Genomic DNA, 18,092 nt, shown 5'->3' with positions numbered 1-18,092 from the left:
ACACTCTCAAAAATTATATTATAGACACCATCCAATTCATCATTCATGTTTTGAATATTTAATTAGTAGGTGGTTTTAATGCAGTATAATCCAACCTCAAATTTAATGGGATGTCCTTGTTTTCTGTACATATAAATTAGAATCCAATCAGTGATAGAAAGTCAAACTGACAGCTGAAACATTGTACCACAGCTTTGAAGGGCAGTTTTGAGGAACACCGTTAACAACAGGGGCAGGCTACAAATGAAGATTAATTGCAAAAATGTTTAACAAACGTATCATGGAGGACGACTGTCAAGAAATCCAGTATTGCTTTCCAAACAACAGTTTGTCATGTTTCAGAGAAATCAAACATGAAGTGGAGTATGTTATTTTGTACATGTTCATTTTTTTATTATCAGTTTTCACTGTGTTTCTGAACCTGCTGGTGATCATCTCCATCTCTCACTTCAAGCAGCTCCACACTCCAACCAACCTGCTCATTCTCTCTCTGGCTGTGGCAGACCTGATTGTGGGACTGATTGTTATACCGTTAATGGGCATCAAATTCATAGAATCATGCTGGTACTTTGGAGAGACATTTTGTTCTCTTTTTTTATTCATTGCTTTTATGGTTGTTTCAGCATCTCTTGGTAATTTAGTCTTTATATCCGTAGATCGTTACATTGCTGTGAGTGACCCTTTGAGATACACAGTAAGGGTCACAACTGATAAAGTCGTTTTTTGTATTATTATAAACTGGCTATGTTCCAGCATATATTCTGTCATTATTTTATACAATTCTATGTTCTACCCAGATACACAAGACAGGTGTTATGGAGACTGTTCAGTTTCTTTCAAATTTGAACATGTTGTCACAGACCTCATAGTCACTTTTGTTGCCCCTTCTTCTGTAATCATGTCAATATATGTGAAAATCTTCTGTGTTGCAAAATATCAGGCCAAGGTTGTAAATTCTGTCACAGGTGTCAACAGATCACAAAGAAAGGCAGCAAAAACTTTGGGGATTGTGGTAATGGTTTACTTTATGTGTTGGATACCTTACTATATAGTCACTCTTATTGAAGGAAATGAGTCAACTGTTGAATTTAATGTAACATGCTGGATTTTGTACGTGAATTCCTGTATGAATCCGCTTATTTATGCACTGTTTTATAAATGGTTTAGAAAATCAGCTAAACACATAATGACTCTAAAAATATTCAAGCCATCATCAGAATACTTCAGTCTTTTCCCAGAGGATATGTAAATGATCAGTTTTTAATTTGTTAAAGTTGTGTTTCTTTCTACAGTGAATGTTACTTTGTATTTGAGGATGTTGCACATCAGCAAGTGAAGAAGTGATAATTGTGTAATGGCATGTGCAGTGAGGAGGAAATCTGAGAGCAAATCAGCTATTACATTAAGATTAATTGTTTAAAAAAAAAATGTAATCTCCACCGTATCACAAATTCTAACATGGACCTTGTGTGCTGACCTGAATGCTATGTCTGAATCATATTTGCTTTATTTTTCCAGCTATAAAATATAATTGAAACACAACATAACTTCTTAGAATATTTGAATCAGTATGCTCACTTATGGACATTTTTATAGACTTGTTATAATGTTTGTGAGGACCTGATTTATTTTTCAAACTGATGTACACAATCCAACGCTGGCATGTCTGTAGTATTCATGTTGCTGCAACAAAGGCCCCAAAGATGATGGGATAAAGATTTCCATTTCAAAACAATCTTATTTAATGATACTAGTCTATGTTGTCATCACAACCATGTTAACCCAGTACTGTGATTAAAACTGATTCTGTGGTAAAGCTTTGAAAATCTTTCTTTGAATTATGTGTATGTAAAGACTTTCATAAAGACATGAACACCACTGGAGCATTTGCACTGCATCAGCACTAAAGAGCTTCACCTACAAGACTGGATTGTCTGGATTGCATAGCCCTGCTAGCACCTGCTGGTAGATGTCATTACACCATTTTGAAGCAAACAGCTTCTTTCTCCATTGATGGGCAATTTTTAATAGCCATGTATTTTGGTAAAAATAAATAAATAAATATATATATATATATATATATATATATATATATATATATATATATATATATATATATATATATATATATATATATAATTATTATTTTGATTATTATTATTATTATTATTATTATTATTATTATATATACATATACGTAAGGCCTAAACCAAGCAGTGCTTGCTTACCATTTTAAAAAACAGTTATGTAGGTACTTTCTTCATTTTAACCGACTCGTGTTGTTATGAAAATATTAGCATATTGGAATGCTTGGGTAAGATCATGTAGCATTAGAACAGTCTTCTGTCTGTGCTACCTTACTTGCTCGTTTTCATCACTTTAGCTTTAATTCATGGGCACTGACTCGTTTGCTAAACTGAGCATCCAATCAGCGTTCTCACTCACACGACGGACCTGACACCAATTCAACATGTGTGTCTTGGCCTTTAAAATGACAGCAAACTAATATATCTGCTGACATCTGTGTCATAAATGTTAATCAAACCACACAAAAAAAAGAGAAAATCACTCACTGCTATTGGCTAAACAACTTTTGTATCTTTAATAAGACTCATTTCATATTTAATTTATACAGTGAAGATTATGCTTTTTTTAACCTTTGATTGTTTAATTATTGTAATATTTCTTACTATGTTAAATAAACCTACTGTTCCCATAAAACCTTCAATTTGTTTATTTAAATTGTATCTTTCTCTGTCCTATAGTCATAGTTGGGTTATTAGCATTAGAAACACCCTCACAGCAGCATTAATTAGTTTTTTTGTAATTTGATGTAAAGGTAAAATAATACAAAGTACTGTATGTTATAAATGTACATAATTTTTTTGACTTTACTGATCAGTCAGTGAAAAGAGTCCATTGCACAACCCAGGCTTATTTGAAATAAGTGCCTCTAAATACATTTCTGCAACACTGTTATCCCGTTATCACCGTTACACGTTTCACGGCAGTTTCAAAGTGAAATGTTCAGTGAGTGGCACTAAAACACAGGTTCAATACATGACCTAGCACATTTTTTTTTTTCTGATATAGGCACATATTGCTGTTTTTATTACATTGCTTCAGGTACGTATAGCGGCGGTTCATAATTCAAATATCCAAGGAGTGTCGCTAAAAGATAATTATCTATTGTGTTGGAAATATCTCTTACACCAAACCCAACCATAAACCTACCCGACAGTGTTAACAAATGCAAAACTGATATAAAAATGCACTTGTTGATGCAATCATGCCATTTGAACTTCCTTACATGCAAATTTGAACTGTTATGTCGAAGCATAGGTTCACTGTATTCATACAGGAGCTTTTCACATCTCAAGTGCCACTCCATACTGCGTGAGCTACTGAACAAACCTACTGAGTATGAAAACCCATACATATGAAGCTGGATATATTACGCTAACGTTCAAAAGTATCAGTTTTGATATCTTGCAACATGTTAAAATTGTTTTAAATATATAAAATATAATATTCCTTAAGCAATTCTTTGAAAATAGGCGTTATTAATCAAAACTGTGGACCTGTAAATCAAAAGGAATCAAAGTTGTTAGAGTTTTACTTACTGCCTCTAGTGTTTATTTCAACTGGAAACTGCAGCAATTCATATGTATAGGTATGTTTTTTTCAGTTTTGCAGAAATGTATTTAGAGGCACATTCGAATGAGCCTATGTTGCCATTGCAGTACTTTACTTTGCTTTGACACTATAGATTGTGTTTTTTTTTTATAAAATTACATTGATATTCAGGGATGGCATTAAGATGGTTTACCATTTTGTTCTCTAAGCTAACAGCAGTAAAGTGCTGTAAGGATCTGTGTTAGGCCCTCTTGCATGTAAATATGAAATGACATCATTATGCATCATCAGAATGGGTCAGTCTGATCCAGGCACTGTATAAAGGACAGGACAGTAAGCAGAGCAGAACAGAACAAACACCTAACAGGAGGAGATTCACTCATGGCCTATGAGACAGAGAATCATGAGACTCAATACTGCTTTCCTGCCATCAACTCATCATGTATCAAGGGAATGCGCTCTAGATATGAATACAATATCATGTTTGTGTTTTTCTCATTGCTGTCAGCGTGGACTGTGTTTCTGAACCTGCTGGTGATCATCTCCATCTCTCACTTCAAGAAGCTTCACACTCCAACCAACCTGATCATTCTTTCTCTAGCTGTGGCTGACATGCTTGTTGGACTTATTGTGATGCCCATAGAGGCTACTAGGCTCATTGAAACATGTTGGTACTTTGGAGACACTTTCTGCAGGCTGTTTCTAACAATGATGGGACTTCTCTTTTCAGCATCTCTCAGTAATTTGGTTTTAGTTGCTGTTGATCGTTTTGTGGCTGTGTGTCACCCTTTATTGTACCCACAGAAAATAACCACAACTAAAACATTAATTATTGTCAGTCTTTGCTGGTTTTGCTCTTCAGCGTATAACATTGCAATAGTCATGAGTCTCTCACACAAGAAATATGCATGTTATGGAGAATGTACAATTATGATCACTTCTGACTGGACAGTCCTTAATCTATTTTTATCTTTCTTGATTCCTTGTACCCTTATCATAACCTTGTATTTGAGGATATTTTATGTTGCACATCAGCAAGTGAAAGTTATAAACTCACTGGTGAAGGGTGGAAAACATATAAATGAATCTTCTGTAAAGAGGAAATCTGAAAGAAAAGCAGCTCTGACATTAGGAATCATTGTCACAGTTTATCTAGTTTGCTGGATTCCCTTCTTTATTTTGTCTTTAACAGAAAACACAGGAATGGCTTCCACCACAGCCTATATTCTATTATGGTTTTTGTATATTAACTCAGGTCTGAATCCTCTTATTTATGCTTTCTTTTACCCCTGGTTTAAAATGTCAGTTAAGCACATTCTTACTCTTAGAATATTTCAGCCAGAATCCTCTATGATGGACATTTTTACAGACTATCATTAATAATTGCTTAAGGGTTTGATTAAATTTTTTCGTCTTCTCTGAGAAGTTGAGATCAGTTCTCTGAGATCAAAGATCACTCCCTGAAAATAGACATATACATATTTTGCAAGGTGTCATCATGTTTTCCTGATTTCAGATACATACAGATAGGGATACTTATGCTAAACCTTGTAATCTGCCTACAGAAGTTGCATTTTAATGCATCAGTTTGTGCTTCTGAAAGATAAACATCTTAATTATGCAGACTTAAGACACTTTGTTATAGAAAGATTATTGGACGACATCATATGCATTCTTCCAAAGAGAAGGAAGACTCAGAATGTATTGCTACAAATTAATTCCAAATGGTGGACAAAGAGGGAGAAATATTGAGCATTAATAAATGTTTCATTCAACACTGAAAAGTCTTAATACTCAAATATGTTATGCAAAATGTTTGTGTGGTGAGTATTTTATGTTTATACTTAGGGGGCCATTGAATGCTTGAATCTGATTGGCTGACGAATGTTCTAAGGTGTGCAATTATTTTCAGGGAAACACACAGCGAACGTAGCTCCAGGCAGCTCTGGACTGCATTTTATGTTCATATCACTTCACCAAATGATTTCTGTTATTTCAAAGGTCTTACAACAGCACAATAACCAAAACCCACAACAACACTGGTTAGACAAATAAATAAGTAATATGATAAAAACAACAGATAATTTCCATGTTTTGCTACATAATTATGTTTTATTATGTAGGTAAAGCACATAGGCCTACTCTGTCTCTCCCTCTCCCTCTTCCTACAGACGCACATACATAACTTACAGTACAGAAACATACATGCGCTAATGTTGTTATTGCTACTCTGGCGATTTTATTTTAAAAGCTACATGATATTTCTCACAATCGAGGTAACTATGGCACTGTTCATGAAGAAAATTAAATTAAAGTTTGCATGATAGTAGAGATGCTGCTGCTGAAAAATTTTGAGAGACACAGACTCTCTCTCTCTCTCTCTCTCTCTCTCTCTTTTCTCTCACATCATTAATATCTGCATTAGTCTGCTATCAATGGCTCAAGCCTACGTTATAGGTCTAAAATGACGTTTTTGGAATTAGCAGTGCAGGCGTTGGATGAGATGCAGAAGAAATTAACCCTACTCACAAGAGCATTTAAGTACAAAATCCTGACGAATGCCTTACATATCATCTGATCAAAGTCTGATCATGGTGTGGCAACCATGGTATAAGCGGAATAATTGACTCCGGGGGTGTGCATTATTTTTCTTATAATTCATCGGGCCGTTGTCTATTATGCCGTACTTATTGGAATATCACTATTAGCTGAGCAAGATGCTGGCATCATGCTCTATTGAAATCGGTTATGTATTGATTTTTAGAAGCACTATTTGTGTGGTGTGTGGAGCTGTAGAGTGTTTCAAATCATTTATGAGATTCCATGATGGTTAGAAGGCATGTGTCTGTACAGTCTGTTTTACATTGAATATACATATCACAATATTTATGTGTAAATGCATCTCAGACATGATTTAAACAGTTTGTACTAGACCAGTGTTTCTCAACTGGTGGGTTGTGACCCAAAACAGGATCATGAAGTGTACAAGAAAAAAAAAAACAAAAAAAAAAAACTTAATTCTAAATGTTTTTCTGATGTGAGACGTTTATTTTGTAAGACATTTTAAAGGCACAATATGTAAGATATTTTATTCAAATATCCAAAAATCACTAGAATAGTGTTATATATTTTGCTGACTTGTGCAGTTACATTATCCCAAATGTTTCAAAGAATGTTTAAATCCAGAGAAATAAGCAATTTTAACTAGTGACATGGACCGTGTTCATAGTGTCATTGTGTCGCCTGCCTATGACAATGTCATAACCCCTCGATTTCCGGTTTTGTTTTTTAGAAAACGTGGAAACACCTAAGATGCTTTAATATGTTATGTGTTTCATTAGACAGGGGAGGACCACACAGAGGAGCATTATAACAGAACTTTCAAATGTATCTAGTAAGATAAAACAGTGCTGCTTTACCACACATACTCATGACCAGAAGGAGCAGAAGTGGTCGACTGTGGCATAATAAAAGCCCCGCTGCTTTCGAGCCGTAAGTGTTGCACTCATTCATCGGCCTCGTTTCGCTTTGATGGCTTTCAGCCTCACCCTGCTTCATACTACTATGTTAATAAATCATTAGCTCATCCATGAACATGATTTTTGCCCGAGTCTCGTCGGATTGATCGTGGGGATGAAGACGACAACTCCCATGATTCCACACTCAGTCACGCTGTCATCAAACTACGCCTTTGTTTTTTTTGTTTGTTTTGAATACATGCCTTCTAGTGGCGAAAACGTACATATTGTGCCTTTAAAGGGATACTCCACCCCAAAATGAAAATTTTGTCATTAATCACTTACCTCCATGTCGTTCCAAACCCGTAAAAGCTTTGTTCGTCTTCGGAACACAAGTTAAGATATTTTGGATGAAATCTGGGAGGCTTGTGTCTGTCCCATAGACTGGCAAGTAAGTAACACTGTCAAGGTCCAGAAAAGTATGAAAGACATTGTCAGAATATTCCATCTGCCATCAGTGGTTTAACCGTAATGTTATGAAGCGACAAGAATACTTTTTGTAAGTGAAGAAAACAAAAATAACAACTTTATTCAACAATTCCTAGTCAACAGTCTCCTCTGTGTCTCTCCATATCACCATATGCTGCGTATGCTCTTCTGTATTAGCCGCGCCACAAGGATGCTCTGTTTCTACGTGTATTTAGCTTTGATTTAAAAGAAAACAGTGCATCCTTGTGGCGCGGCTGACACAGAAGAGCATACGCAGCATATGGTGATATAGAGAGACAATATTTTCATTTTGATGTGGAATATCCCTTTAAGTAAAGTGTGCCTGAGAAAAACGCACTGTCACGATTCAGTATCTGTGGTCAGATGAGATGTTGTCAGGCTTAATGTCTGTAACATTAATAACATTATTCTACGATTATTTTCATAACTTGTTATGAAATAAAAAGTCTCTCACCAAAATGAACTGTACTGTCCTGTCAGATGTTATACCAAATCCACTAGAAGGCAAGCCTGCAACCATTAACCGAAAAAGCGTAACGGCTAAAGCTAAAGTTTCCGGTTTGCCAGTATGTGGGAAAGGAGACCAGATGGAGGAGAGGCTTTACTACGCTGAATAACAGCTTTTTAGAGGAATCAGCTTATCATTTAATGAATCGACAGCCCATCGGCTATTCTTATTTTTGGATTGAAATATTTTTAGAGTTTACACAGAGTTTTTTTTAGAGTTTTAACTCGTGCAATGCAATAATGACCTGATTTGCAGCTGTCACACTTTTTGTAATGTCATTACAGCATTTTATTTTAAAAATGGAGCGCTTCCCTGACATAAGAGATTCTAGTCAACTGGTTGCACGTTTTATTAAATTGATTAATATAATAATATACTAAACCATCCTTTAATATATAGACAGGCATATTATTCCACACTCAAGCTCGCACATAGTCCCGCGCAGCTTTCATTGGTCAAGGCCCGCCTATGAGGCCGTTTGACCGACATGTCAAACAACCAATCACAGTTTGTTTGGTTCAGCGTCATGTTTCGGGGTGTGAAAATGTCGCCACAATAACAGACTGGTGTGTAAAACTCTTGGACGTATTTGAAGATTCCATGCTGCAAACTTTAAATATTTCACATACTTTTGAAACTCCAGTGTTAAGTTAATCCTGATAAGCCCTCGTCGTCACAGTTGTAAACACTAAGGCTTTCTTCTTTCGTGAGGGGGTTTGGCATTACGGCATCTTTGTTTCCAGACAGAACGTTAAAGAACGCAACACACACGTCTCCCGTAAATTCTGTAGAATTCAACCAATCCGATGATGACGTCGACACTCCTGAAGTGTTTCCACTTTTGTGTCCCATATGCATCAGACATTTAGCCAATGGTCCGTGGGCCTGACGTCTGAGGCTAAGACTAGCTCGCACATAAAGCAATAGCCTCAAAGCACCAGCAAAGTGATTATGAATGTGTCGGGAGAAAAGAAGACATTTTAATTATTTATTAATAAACTAGTGGTTTCTGACTCGCCGTCTCCATATGGACGTGCCTTGAAATGCACCTTTTCATAGGGACAACATAATTAGAGATTATTACAAAATCGAGTGGGCAAGTTTTCCTTATATTTATTGTATTATTCATATATATATAAAAAAAATAATATCCTGTTTTGGTTATGTTTAATTGTCCAGGTCACCCGTCAATGATAGCACCCCCTCAGCACCTGTGTTTAAAATTCTCTGGCGCAACCCCTGCTTCTCATTAATTTCTATGGTATCTGTAAACAGCGTCTGAGTGTCGCACAACTCTGACTGAAATTCATTGACATCAAAGCTGTTCTGTGGTTGGTTATTAAGGCACATGTTATCCAAGTTGACCATTACGCTTTTTCCAATAATTTCCATTAATTTTAGCATTGTGTATTCACCACGGTAACCATTGTTTCCATAACCCAAAAATACCATGTTATTTTCACGTTGAGTTATTTTGTATATGTTTAAATGACTGTGGTGGCTCATACAAACTTACCTGTATTAACAACAACTAGTTTGAGACTGCTATTTAATAGCCTTATCTGATAGGATGTTTATTCATCAGTATTAGTCATATTCTTACAATTTATGAGTATGTTAAGTAAAGGGGGACGGTACTTGTGTGTGTGTCAATTTTTGTGAAATAAATTTGCTTAATTTTTTATTTTTTGGCTGAAATAGAAAAACGGATGAAAATATGAGGCAAAAGTCTATGGCATCACAGATTTCACACTCCCTCTAGCTGTCATCACTGCACAGTGTGACGCTCCACTCAATAATCCACTCAGTGTTCCGCTCATGCTCACCAGAAAAAGCAAAGTCTGCTCAATTAACGTGCCAACAGGAAATTTCTATGTAGTATACTTGTTCCTATTTGCAGTAGTTCTACTGTGCTGTAACATGGTGTAGTACAGCTGTACTAGGCAATGCTGGTAAATGACGTTACCCTCTCTTGCACTCTGCTATGCTCAGCTCACATGCTCTGATAATAATAACTTTGTGGACTATACATTATTTGGCTAATTAAACAAAAGAAATTCAGTTAAATCTGATTATGTTACATAGAACTGAATAAAAATAATATAATGATATTTAATATATTTTCCGTCCATGTTTATTGTTTTACTTTCAATAAAACTGTTGTTATTTTATTTTATTTAATAAGATAAATAATTATTAAAAATAATTTTCAGTTTAGCCCAGAATTTTCATTTCAGTGCATCCCTACAACATAATGAGGGTCACAGTGGTGGACAGAAGTCGTTACACAAGGAGGTCAGATACAATACACACACTACACACATTCTCCTGCTGTCTCTCAGGCTGTGGCACATCCACACATATCTCGCAGCCAGTGCTGCTGTTTGTCCCACTCCTAGTACTCTTTATTTGTTTCTCTTCAGTCATGGCTGTAAAGTTCTTTATGATTTTTGTAAATTTGTCCATGTACTGTATATGTCTCTTATTGATTTAAATTTGTAACAGTGAATGAGGAAGTGCATCTCTGTCTTGATCTATCCTGTCTTACAGTGAGCACATACTTTGCGTAACCAGCTCTTTTTGTGTACTTGGTCAGGATCTGTCTCTGCTCTGTGTCTCTTGACAACCTGCAGATATTTTTCCAATTCATAATTTGATTTTATAGTTTGATAGAGTCGTAATTTACTTTGTGTTTTAGTTTCTTGATCCCAAAGTTCTAGATATATACTTTTAGATTGTTTTATCATTTTATTTATTTTGATGTTTGGGTGAGAAGCAGTGCTGGTAGTGTTAGTAGAGTTATTCAGGTTAGTAAGTCTCAGATCTAGCTGACTTATGGAACTTTTTGGGCATTCAGTTCTTGGGTTTGTAGTGCTTTAAACTCCCGACTCCATCCTTAGCTCCACCTTACACAAGCATCAATGTATTGAACTTGATGTGGGCTGTAACTGGTAGCCATTACAGAGGTATTACTTGGGCTCAATGAAGACTAGTCACGCTGCTGCATTTTGTATAATTTGTAGAAGTATGAGTACACATGATTTTGAGATACTTTAATAAGCATAAAAATACATAGCATACACAAATGCCAGGTGAAACAGTCAATTTTTAATGACACTGAACTATTTTCTATTTATACATATCACTGTTTCAACATTTCTATTACTTTGTCCATATCTAGGATTTTCTTTTTCACTTGTTTTTTTTTTTTTTTTCAACAGAAGACTCTATTATAACCTTATCCGTGAAGTATACATATAATGCTGCCTCTGAACTCCAAAAAGGCACATTAGACATTTACTGACAGCTTCATTCAACATTTACATTCATCTTTGTCTGTAAAATTTTAATTAAAGTTGACAGAGACCATTACATTTTTTATATGTAGGTTTGGAACACCACAAGGGTGGGTAAATGATGACCATTTTCAAAAATTTGGTTGAACTTTCCTTTAATATTAAGTTATTGATTATTATTTTTATGTGTAATTCCTAGATCTGAACATGTGAATACATTTCACGTGCTATCATTTTTGGGGATTGATCTCAGAGGTTGTGCTCTATGTAAAATAAAATAAAACAAATATATCCTCACTGTAAATCATTAATGACTATCTGTAAAAATGTCCATCATAGATGATGCTGGCTGAAAAATTCTTAGAGTTAGAATGTGTTTAACTGATATTTTAAACCAGCGGTAAAATAAAGCATAGACAAGAGGATTCAGACCTGAGTTTATATGGAAAGTCCATGTTAGAAATGTCAGTGTGGTGGAAGAGATTGCAGTGGTTTTTGTTAGAGAACAGATGTAGAATGGAATCCAGCAAAGCAGATAAGCTGTCACAATGATTCCTAATGTCAGAGCAGCTTTGCTCTCAGATTTCCTCCTCACTGAAATGTCCACTACAAATTTTACACCATTCATTTGAGAGTTAATAATTTTCACTTGCTGTTGCACAACATAAAATATCCTCAAATATGCAGTGATGATCACAATACAAGGAAATAAAAAAGAAACAATCAAATCAATAAATCTCCAAGCAGGTGTAATCAAAACAATACACTGGCCATAACACAGTGTTTTGTCTGACATAATAAAATATCCATTGCTTATTACAAAGCAAATAATGTAAACTGAACAGCAAAACCAGCAGAGACAGATGCTTATTAAAGTTTTAGTTGTGGTCATTTTCTGTGGGTACAGTAAAGGGTGACACACAGCCATATAGCGATCCACAGCAATTAATACCAAATTACTAAGAGATATAATAAGGAGCAACCTAACGATGATCACAAACAGTCCACAGTAAGTGTCTCCAAAGTACCAACATGTCTCAATTTGTTTGATGCCCTCTATGGGTATCACAATAAGTCCAACAAACATGTCGGCCACAGCCAGAGAGAGAATGATCAGGTTGGTTGGAGTGTGAAGCTTCTTGAAGTGAGAGATGGAGATGATCACCAGCAGGTTCAGAAACACAGTCCATGCTGACAGCAATAATACAAACATATAGATGAAATTATGCTCAAAACTGGAGCGTTTTCCCTTGGTACATGATGAGTTGATGGCAGGAAAGCAGTATTGAATCTCATGATTCTCTGTCTCATAAGCCATGAGTGAGTCTCCTCCTCTTAGGAGTTTGTTATGCTCTTTGTACTGTGCTTTCATTTATATAGTGTCTGGATCAGACGGAACCACCCATTTTCAACAACTTTGATGCTGCACAATTATATAATCATTTTCTTCCCCCAAATTTTGATATGATGGATACACATAGTCTAAGATTTAATCCTTTTTGAAATATAATATAGTAAATCAGAATAACATTACAGTTACCTGTGTGTTTGTGTTTTGATAATAAACTACTTGCACATAGAGCCATGCCTTTCCTCTTCCCTGTTCAATGTGATAAATATTTATTAAGTTTAACACATATTTGTCAGTGCTAAACATTCTTATTTAAAAGTTATGTATTACATATAAATTATTATATACTCAATTGATAGTAGTTATTAAGACTGATGTTGTTTGGAATTGGTAAAATGTACTTGGAAAAAAAATAATAATACCGTGCGTTTAACAGCCTACCTAAGCAGCTGCCTTCCAACCATCATGGAACTTCTTAAGTAATTGGGAACACTCCAAATACTGCTACTCATGCAGAGTGCAATGAAGACTCAATTTATTTGTCAAGCATTATGTTTGTTCAGGCAAGCCACGTCAGTCAGGCTTGCATCAGTAACCAAAAGTGACTTGAAAAGTACCTTACTACAGTGATCTTTTACATTCATTCTCATTTATTTATCATTCTGCCACTTTTTTGTTGATGCTAGCTGCATTTAAACTCCTGCCTCCATCCTCAGCTCCAACTTAGCTGATGGACATCAGTGATTCTAGGCTAGTAGTGTAATCTTGTTTACCTAATCTATTTGTCAGTTGTATTAAGTCATGTTACCTTACAATTGTATGAAATTATCTAATCTGCATGCTATTTTACCTGTTCTGTCTCAACAGAGAGGTAAAAATATTGCTTTTCCCCGTGCTAGGTCTGTAAGATTTATTAATCGCAATTAATCGCTTCCAAAATAAAAGTATGTATTTACATAATATTTAAGTGTGTACACTGTAAAAAAGAAAAAGTTAGTTCAACTCAAATTTTCAAGGCAACCAACTGCACAGAATTTTTGAGTTGAAGAAATCAACTTAATTCTTTAAGTTTTGAAGAACTACAATTACTAAGTTGCGTCAGCTAAGTTTTTCAAGTTCTGACAACTATTTTTTTTTTTTTAATTCAAGTTACTTGAACTTTCAAGTCTGTAAAAGCTTACTATTTTCAGTTCAAATTACCAGATATTTTAGTAATAGAAAAATTATTGTCATAGCAGCTGAAACAACATTTACTGTCATTTAGGTAATTCATTTTTTCTGTTTTCTGGAAACAACAACAACAAATTTTTTTTTTTAAAGGTCACCACATTTTAAAAATTTATGTTTGCTTTCAAATGACAAAGATGAAAGGCTATGATAACCCAATAAGCAGACAACATTGTCTTTGTTTGTAAGACAACTTACAAGACTATTATATCCAGAAAACTGACATAACCAGCTCAACATACTCTAGGACTCTATACCAGACACACAAACCTCAAGAACGGTGACAACCAACACATGTTAAAAAGATGAGCTCTTTACATCACAGTACAACAAATAACTAACAATAATGATAAAACAATAATAAAAAAGTTGAAATTAAGATGCAATGCATGCTGGGAACTCACAAAGCCTTAACATTTCAACAATATGAAATTCTTTGTTCAGACAACTGTGTTTGACTAGTTGGGGCAAGATTTGGGCTAATTTTGTTGGTCTGACAATTATTTTTGTGTAGTTTCAAGAAAACAACATTTTTTGGTATTTGAGACTGAAAAGTTTTCATAAGCTGGAAAATGAGAAGTTTTAATTTTTTTACAGTGTTGTTGAGACCTTACAAATAATGCAATATTGCCAAAGATGACCGATAAACAGTTGTATAGTGCCTAAGTATTAATTCAGAAATGTGTAAATCCCCAGCTGAAAAAGCCAAATTATCCGAACTTTCTGAATTATCTGAACTAGAATTAGAAGGAATGTTTCTCTTCGACAAAGACAGGGAAAGTTACCGCTGACGTCGTGACAAGATGGCAGACGCAAACTTTCAAACTTACGAAGGGAGCTCCTGGGAAAATCCTTGGAAACCCCGTCGCAGCCGGTTGCCATGACAAATCTCAAATGAGCATGCACAGATTAGTTGACCTCACTCTAACTGGGTGTCAACTACAACTTCAAAATAAAATCAACTCAATTTATAAAATAAGATGAACTTTTCCTCAGAAATGTCTGAAAGTGAGTTCAAGTGGCTTACAACAGATAGTTCAAGTTCCAACTAGCAATTTTATTGTCAGTGAATGCAAAAATCTCAGTAAGGTGAACAATTTTGAGTTGTCGTTTTTACAGTGTACTGTATGTATTTATATGTACTGTATATATGAATACAGTGACCATGTGCTTCTGGTTGCGGTAATTTCCTTACCTCTGATGACGGACACGATCGCTGTCTCACATGTCTGGGCTGCTAGCATGCTAAGACAGCTTTCGTGGATGGTTCATGCCCACACTGTGAGCACATGTCCATGGCTACGCTGAGGTTGCGGCTCTCATTCATTATATGTCTTCCCTTCTAACTAGTCCAGTGCCACTGGTCATATAGATCTCAGGACCACATTGGTTAGGGACAAGGGAGAACTGAGGATTACGTTCAGGAATGTTCCGCTGGGCCAGAACCCATGGAAGTCCTGTTCCTCACAGCGTAGCACCATCGAACACCATTTCATCTCGCGGCAGACCCATTGGCTAATGAAATTGACTTGACGAGGATAAGATGTCTATCGCAGCACCAGAGGAGGGGCTTTCGTCTTCTGATGCTGAAGACTTTTTGGCGGCTGCACAGTCGGAGTCAGAAGCAGATTAGACAGCCATGCTTCTTTGGGCCGCCAAGAGTATCGGGCTGGAGGTGAACTTCTCTATCCTCTATCCTCTGAACACTCAAGGCTGGACGATTGGTATCTGGGCTCTGGACACAACTCTTAGCCAAATCTTACAGGTTGTGATAGATACTATAGCTCAGGCTAGGCCCCCCTCTGCCAGACAGGCCTTTGCTCTAAAGTGGGGTCTCTTTGTTGACTGGTGTTCGTCTCAACGAGAGGACCCCCAAGAGATGTCCCGTCAGTGTTGTGTTTTCCTTCTTGCAAGAAAAGTTGGAGAGAAGGCTGTCCTCCTCCACTTTGAAAGTGTATGTTGTTACCATTTTGGTGCATCATGATGTAGTGGATGGAAGATCCTTGGTGAAGCATGACCTGAACGTCAGGTTCCTGAGAGCCGCAAGGAGATTAAATCATCCCAGATCATGCCTTGTTCCCTCTTGGGATCTCTCTGTGGTCCTGGTCTCCTTTGAGTCGCTTGACTCAGCTGAGCTCAAATTCCTGTCATTTAAGACATTGCGCCTGCACAGTAAAATCGACGGTGTTAATTAAGTTACCCTCCATTTACTCTTAAGGAGAGAAAAAATGCCCCCTAGTGTTGGTGAAAATGATCAGAGTTGAATTCTGCGTTGCTAACTTTACTCCGTTAAACTCCGCCCCTCAAGCCATCCCCGAAAACCAGAGGAAAAGTTCTCTCGTGGCCATTTTCTTTTGCCTTGTGCCAAAAGGTAAGCTCTTTTAATTAATTTATTAAAATTTAAGTTTAATATTTGATGTTAATAATTGAACTACTATTAATGCATACGTATTTTTTTTTTAACTTTTTGTAATTTGATTGGTTTAAACTCAAATATTGAATAGATATCGAATAAGCAAATCAGAATGTTGGAGAAATGTGCTTTTTCATCTCAATGTGGTAATCATAAAGTTGAAATGATGTCAGTAATCTTACTTAATTTGATTTTCAGCTGTATTTAGTATTCAGTTGTGTAACGTCACAATGGGGCATAAGCTGACAAATTTTTATAGAAATTATATGATGTTATGTAAACCGTTGGCATAATATAGACTATATATTTGCTACTGTTCAGCTCACGAAAGACTAAATGTGTCCAATGGTATTAATTCGTTAAATTAATTAGATTAATTAGTTGAACTCCGCCATTGCATCTTTATTGAAGCCACGTAGATGGCGCTGTGGGATTATCGTTAACTTGGCTCAATGCTTCGCGACAAAGAAGTCAATAGGGAAGGTGGAACATCTCATTTAAAAACAGCAGCGTTTTTGTTTTCGTTAATTTAACCTTATGCAGTGATTCTGGTACCACCAACAACTATTTTACTTTATTGTTGTTAACTGCATACACAGTTAGTTGGCCTGATCAGAGCGGTACATGTAAGTACTGGTTCAAGTAACTTAACGCATTTTTAAATGTTGCCTGATTATTAGGAGCGACTGTTGGCATGTCATAGCACAGAACTAACGTATTAACGTTATCTTTCTCATTTTTTTAAGTAACAGGCTTCTCCTGTGCAGTCTAATCAGTACCTGTCTTCAACCTTTGACTCCAGTGACTCGCAGGATACACCCATTATTGAAGAAAGGTCTTCCGGTAAACGAACAAGACTAGACGATGGAGCTAAAAGGTGGGCAATAAGGTTTTATTACTTATGCATTTGGGGGACTGTTGAAACGCATAAATCTACTTAAAAATACAACATTAATTTGATCTTTATAAGGTTCATGTTTACAAGAATGTCAAATTAAGTATTGTTTGAAGTAGTATTTTTTATTGTTTATATACCATATTTATGTTTTTGCTTTGATTTTTTATTTTTATTTAAAAAAGATTAAGCAGGTCTGATTGATTCTCTGTGAAACAAGAAAAACTGTCAATATCTTGACAGCTGACATTAAAGAAATAAATAACTGTATATATGATAACTGTGTGTGTGTGTATATATATATATATATATATATATATATATATATATATATATATATATATATATATATATATATATATATCCACGCTTATCCATTGTTGTCCACGCTTGTGGTCCAGGAGCGCCATCTCTGGCTTTGTCTGGCAGACATGAGGGACACCGACAAGGTTCAGTTCCTCAATGTCCTTGTGTCCCAGACCGGCCTCTTCGGCGACGTAGTCGAGAGCTTTGCCCAGCAGTTCTCGGCCACCCAGAAGCAGACTGAGGCGATCCGACACATCCTGCCCCAGCGGATGTTGTCGCAGAAACCCATCTTTGGGTGCATCCATCCCCGAGATTGGTTTGCAGCGATCAACCTGAAGGATGCGTACTTTCATGTGTCTATCCTTCTGCACCACAGACCTATCATCAGTGATATGTGTCGGGTCCCCGCTATAATAGAAGCAACATTCACAAATGTTTACAGAACAAGCTGGAAGTGTGCCTGTAGCTTTCTCTATATCTGTTTTATCACTT

The 18,092-nt window shown here is 36.1% G+C and overlaps 3 protein-coding genes across 3 annotated transcripts; 2 read left to right on the top strand and 1 right to left on the bottom strand.

Annotated features, from left to right (window-relative positions):
* The first annotated feature begins 240 nt into the window (after positions 1-240).
* Positions 241-1,249, top strand: LOC109081774 (trace amine-associated receptor 13c-like). Its single transcript, XM_019096740.2, has one exon. It carries the CDS (start codon positions 263-265, stop codon positions 1,247-1,249), a length of 987 nt encoding a protein of 328 aa, XP_018952285.2. The 5' UTR covers positions 241-262.
* A 2,744-nt stretch (positions 1,250-3,993) lies between these two features.
* On the top strand, positions 3,994-5,016 carry LOC109080460 (trace amine-associated receptor 13c-like). Its single transcript, XM_042765715.1, has one exon. The coding sequence runs from the start codon at positions 4,018-4,020 to the stop codon at positions 5,014-5,016; it is 999 nt and encodes a 332-aa protein (XP_042621649.1). The 5' UTR covers positions 3,994-4,017.
* Positions 5,017-11,715: 6,699 nt separating this feature from the next.
* LOC109080461 (trace amine-associated receptor 13c-like) lies at positions 11,716-12,818 on the bottom strand. Its single transcript, XM_019095519.2, has one exon. It carries the CDS (start codon positions 12,778-12,780, stop codon positions 11,716-11,718), a length of 1,065 nt encoding a protein of 354 aa, XP_018951064.1. The 5' UTR covers positions 12,781-12,818.
* Between the last annotated feature and the right edge of the window lie 5,274 nt (positions 12,819-18,092).

The sequence above is a fragment of the Cyprinus carpio genome, chromosome A10, assembly GCF_018340385.1.
Source record: "Cyprinus carpio isolate SPL01 chromosome A10, ASM1834038v1, whole genome shotgun sequence".
In the NCBI taxonomy this organism is placed as follows: domain Eukaryota; kingdom Metazoa; phylum Chordata; class Actinopteri; order Cypriniformes; family Cyprinidae; genus Cyprinus; species Cyprinus carpio.
The sequence above is the reverse complement of the archived record's forward strand: the minus strand, read 5'-3'. Positions and strand labels throughout refer to the sequence as shown.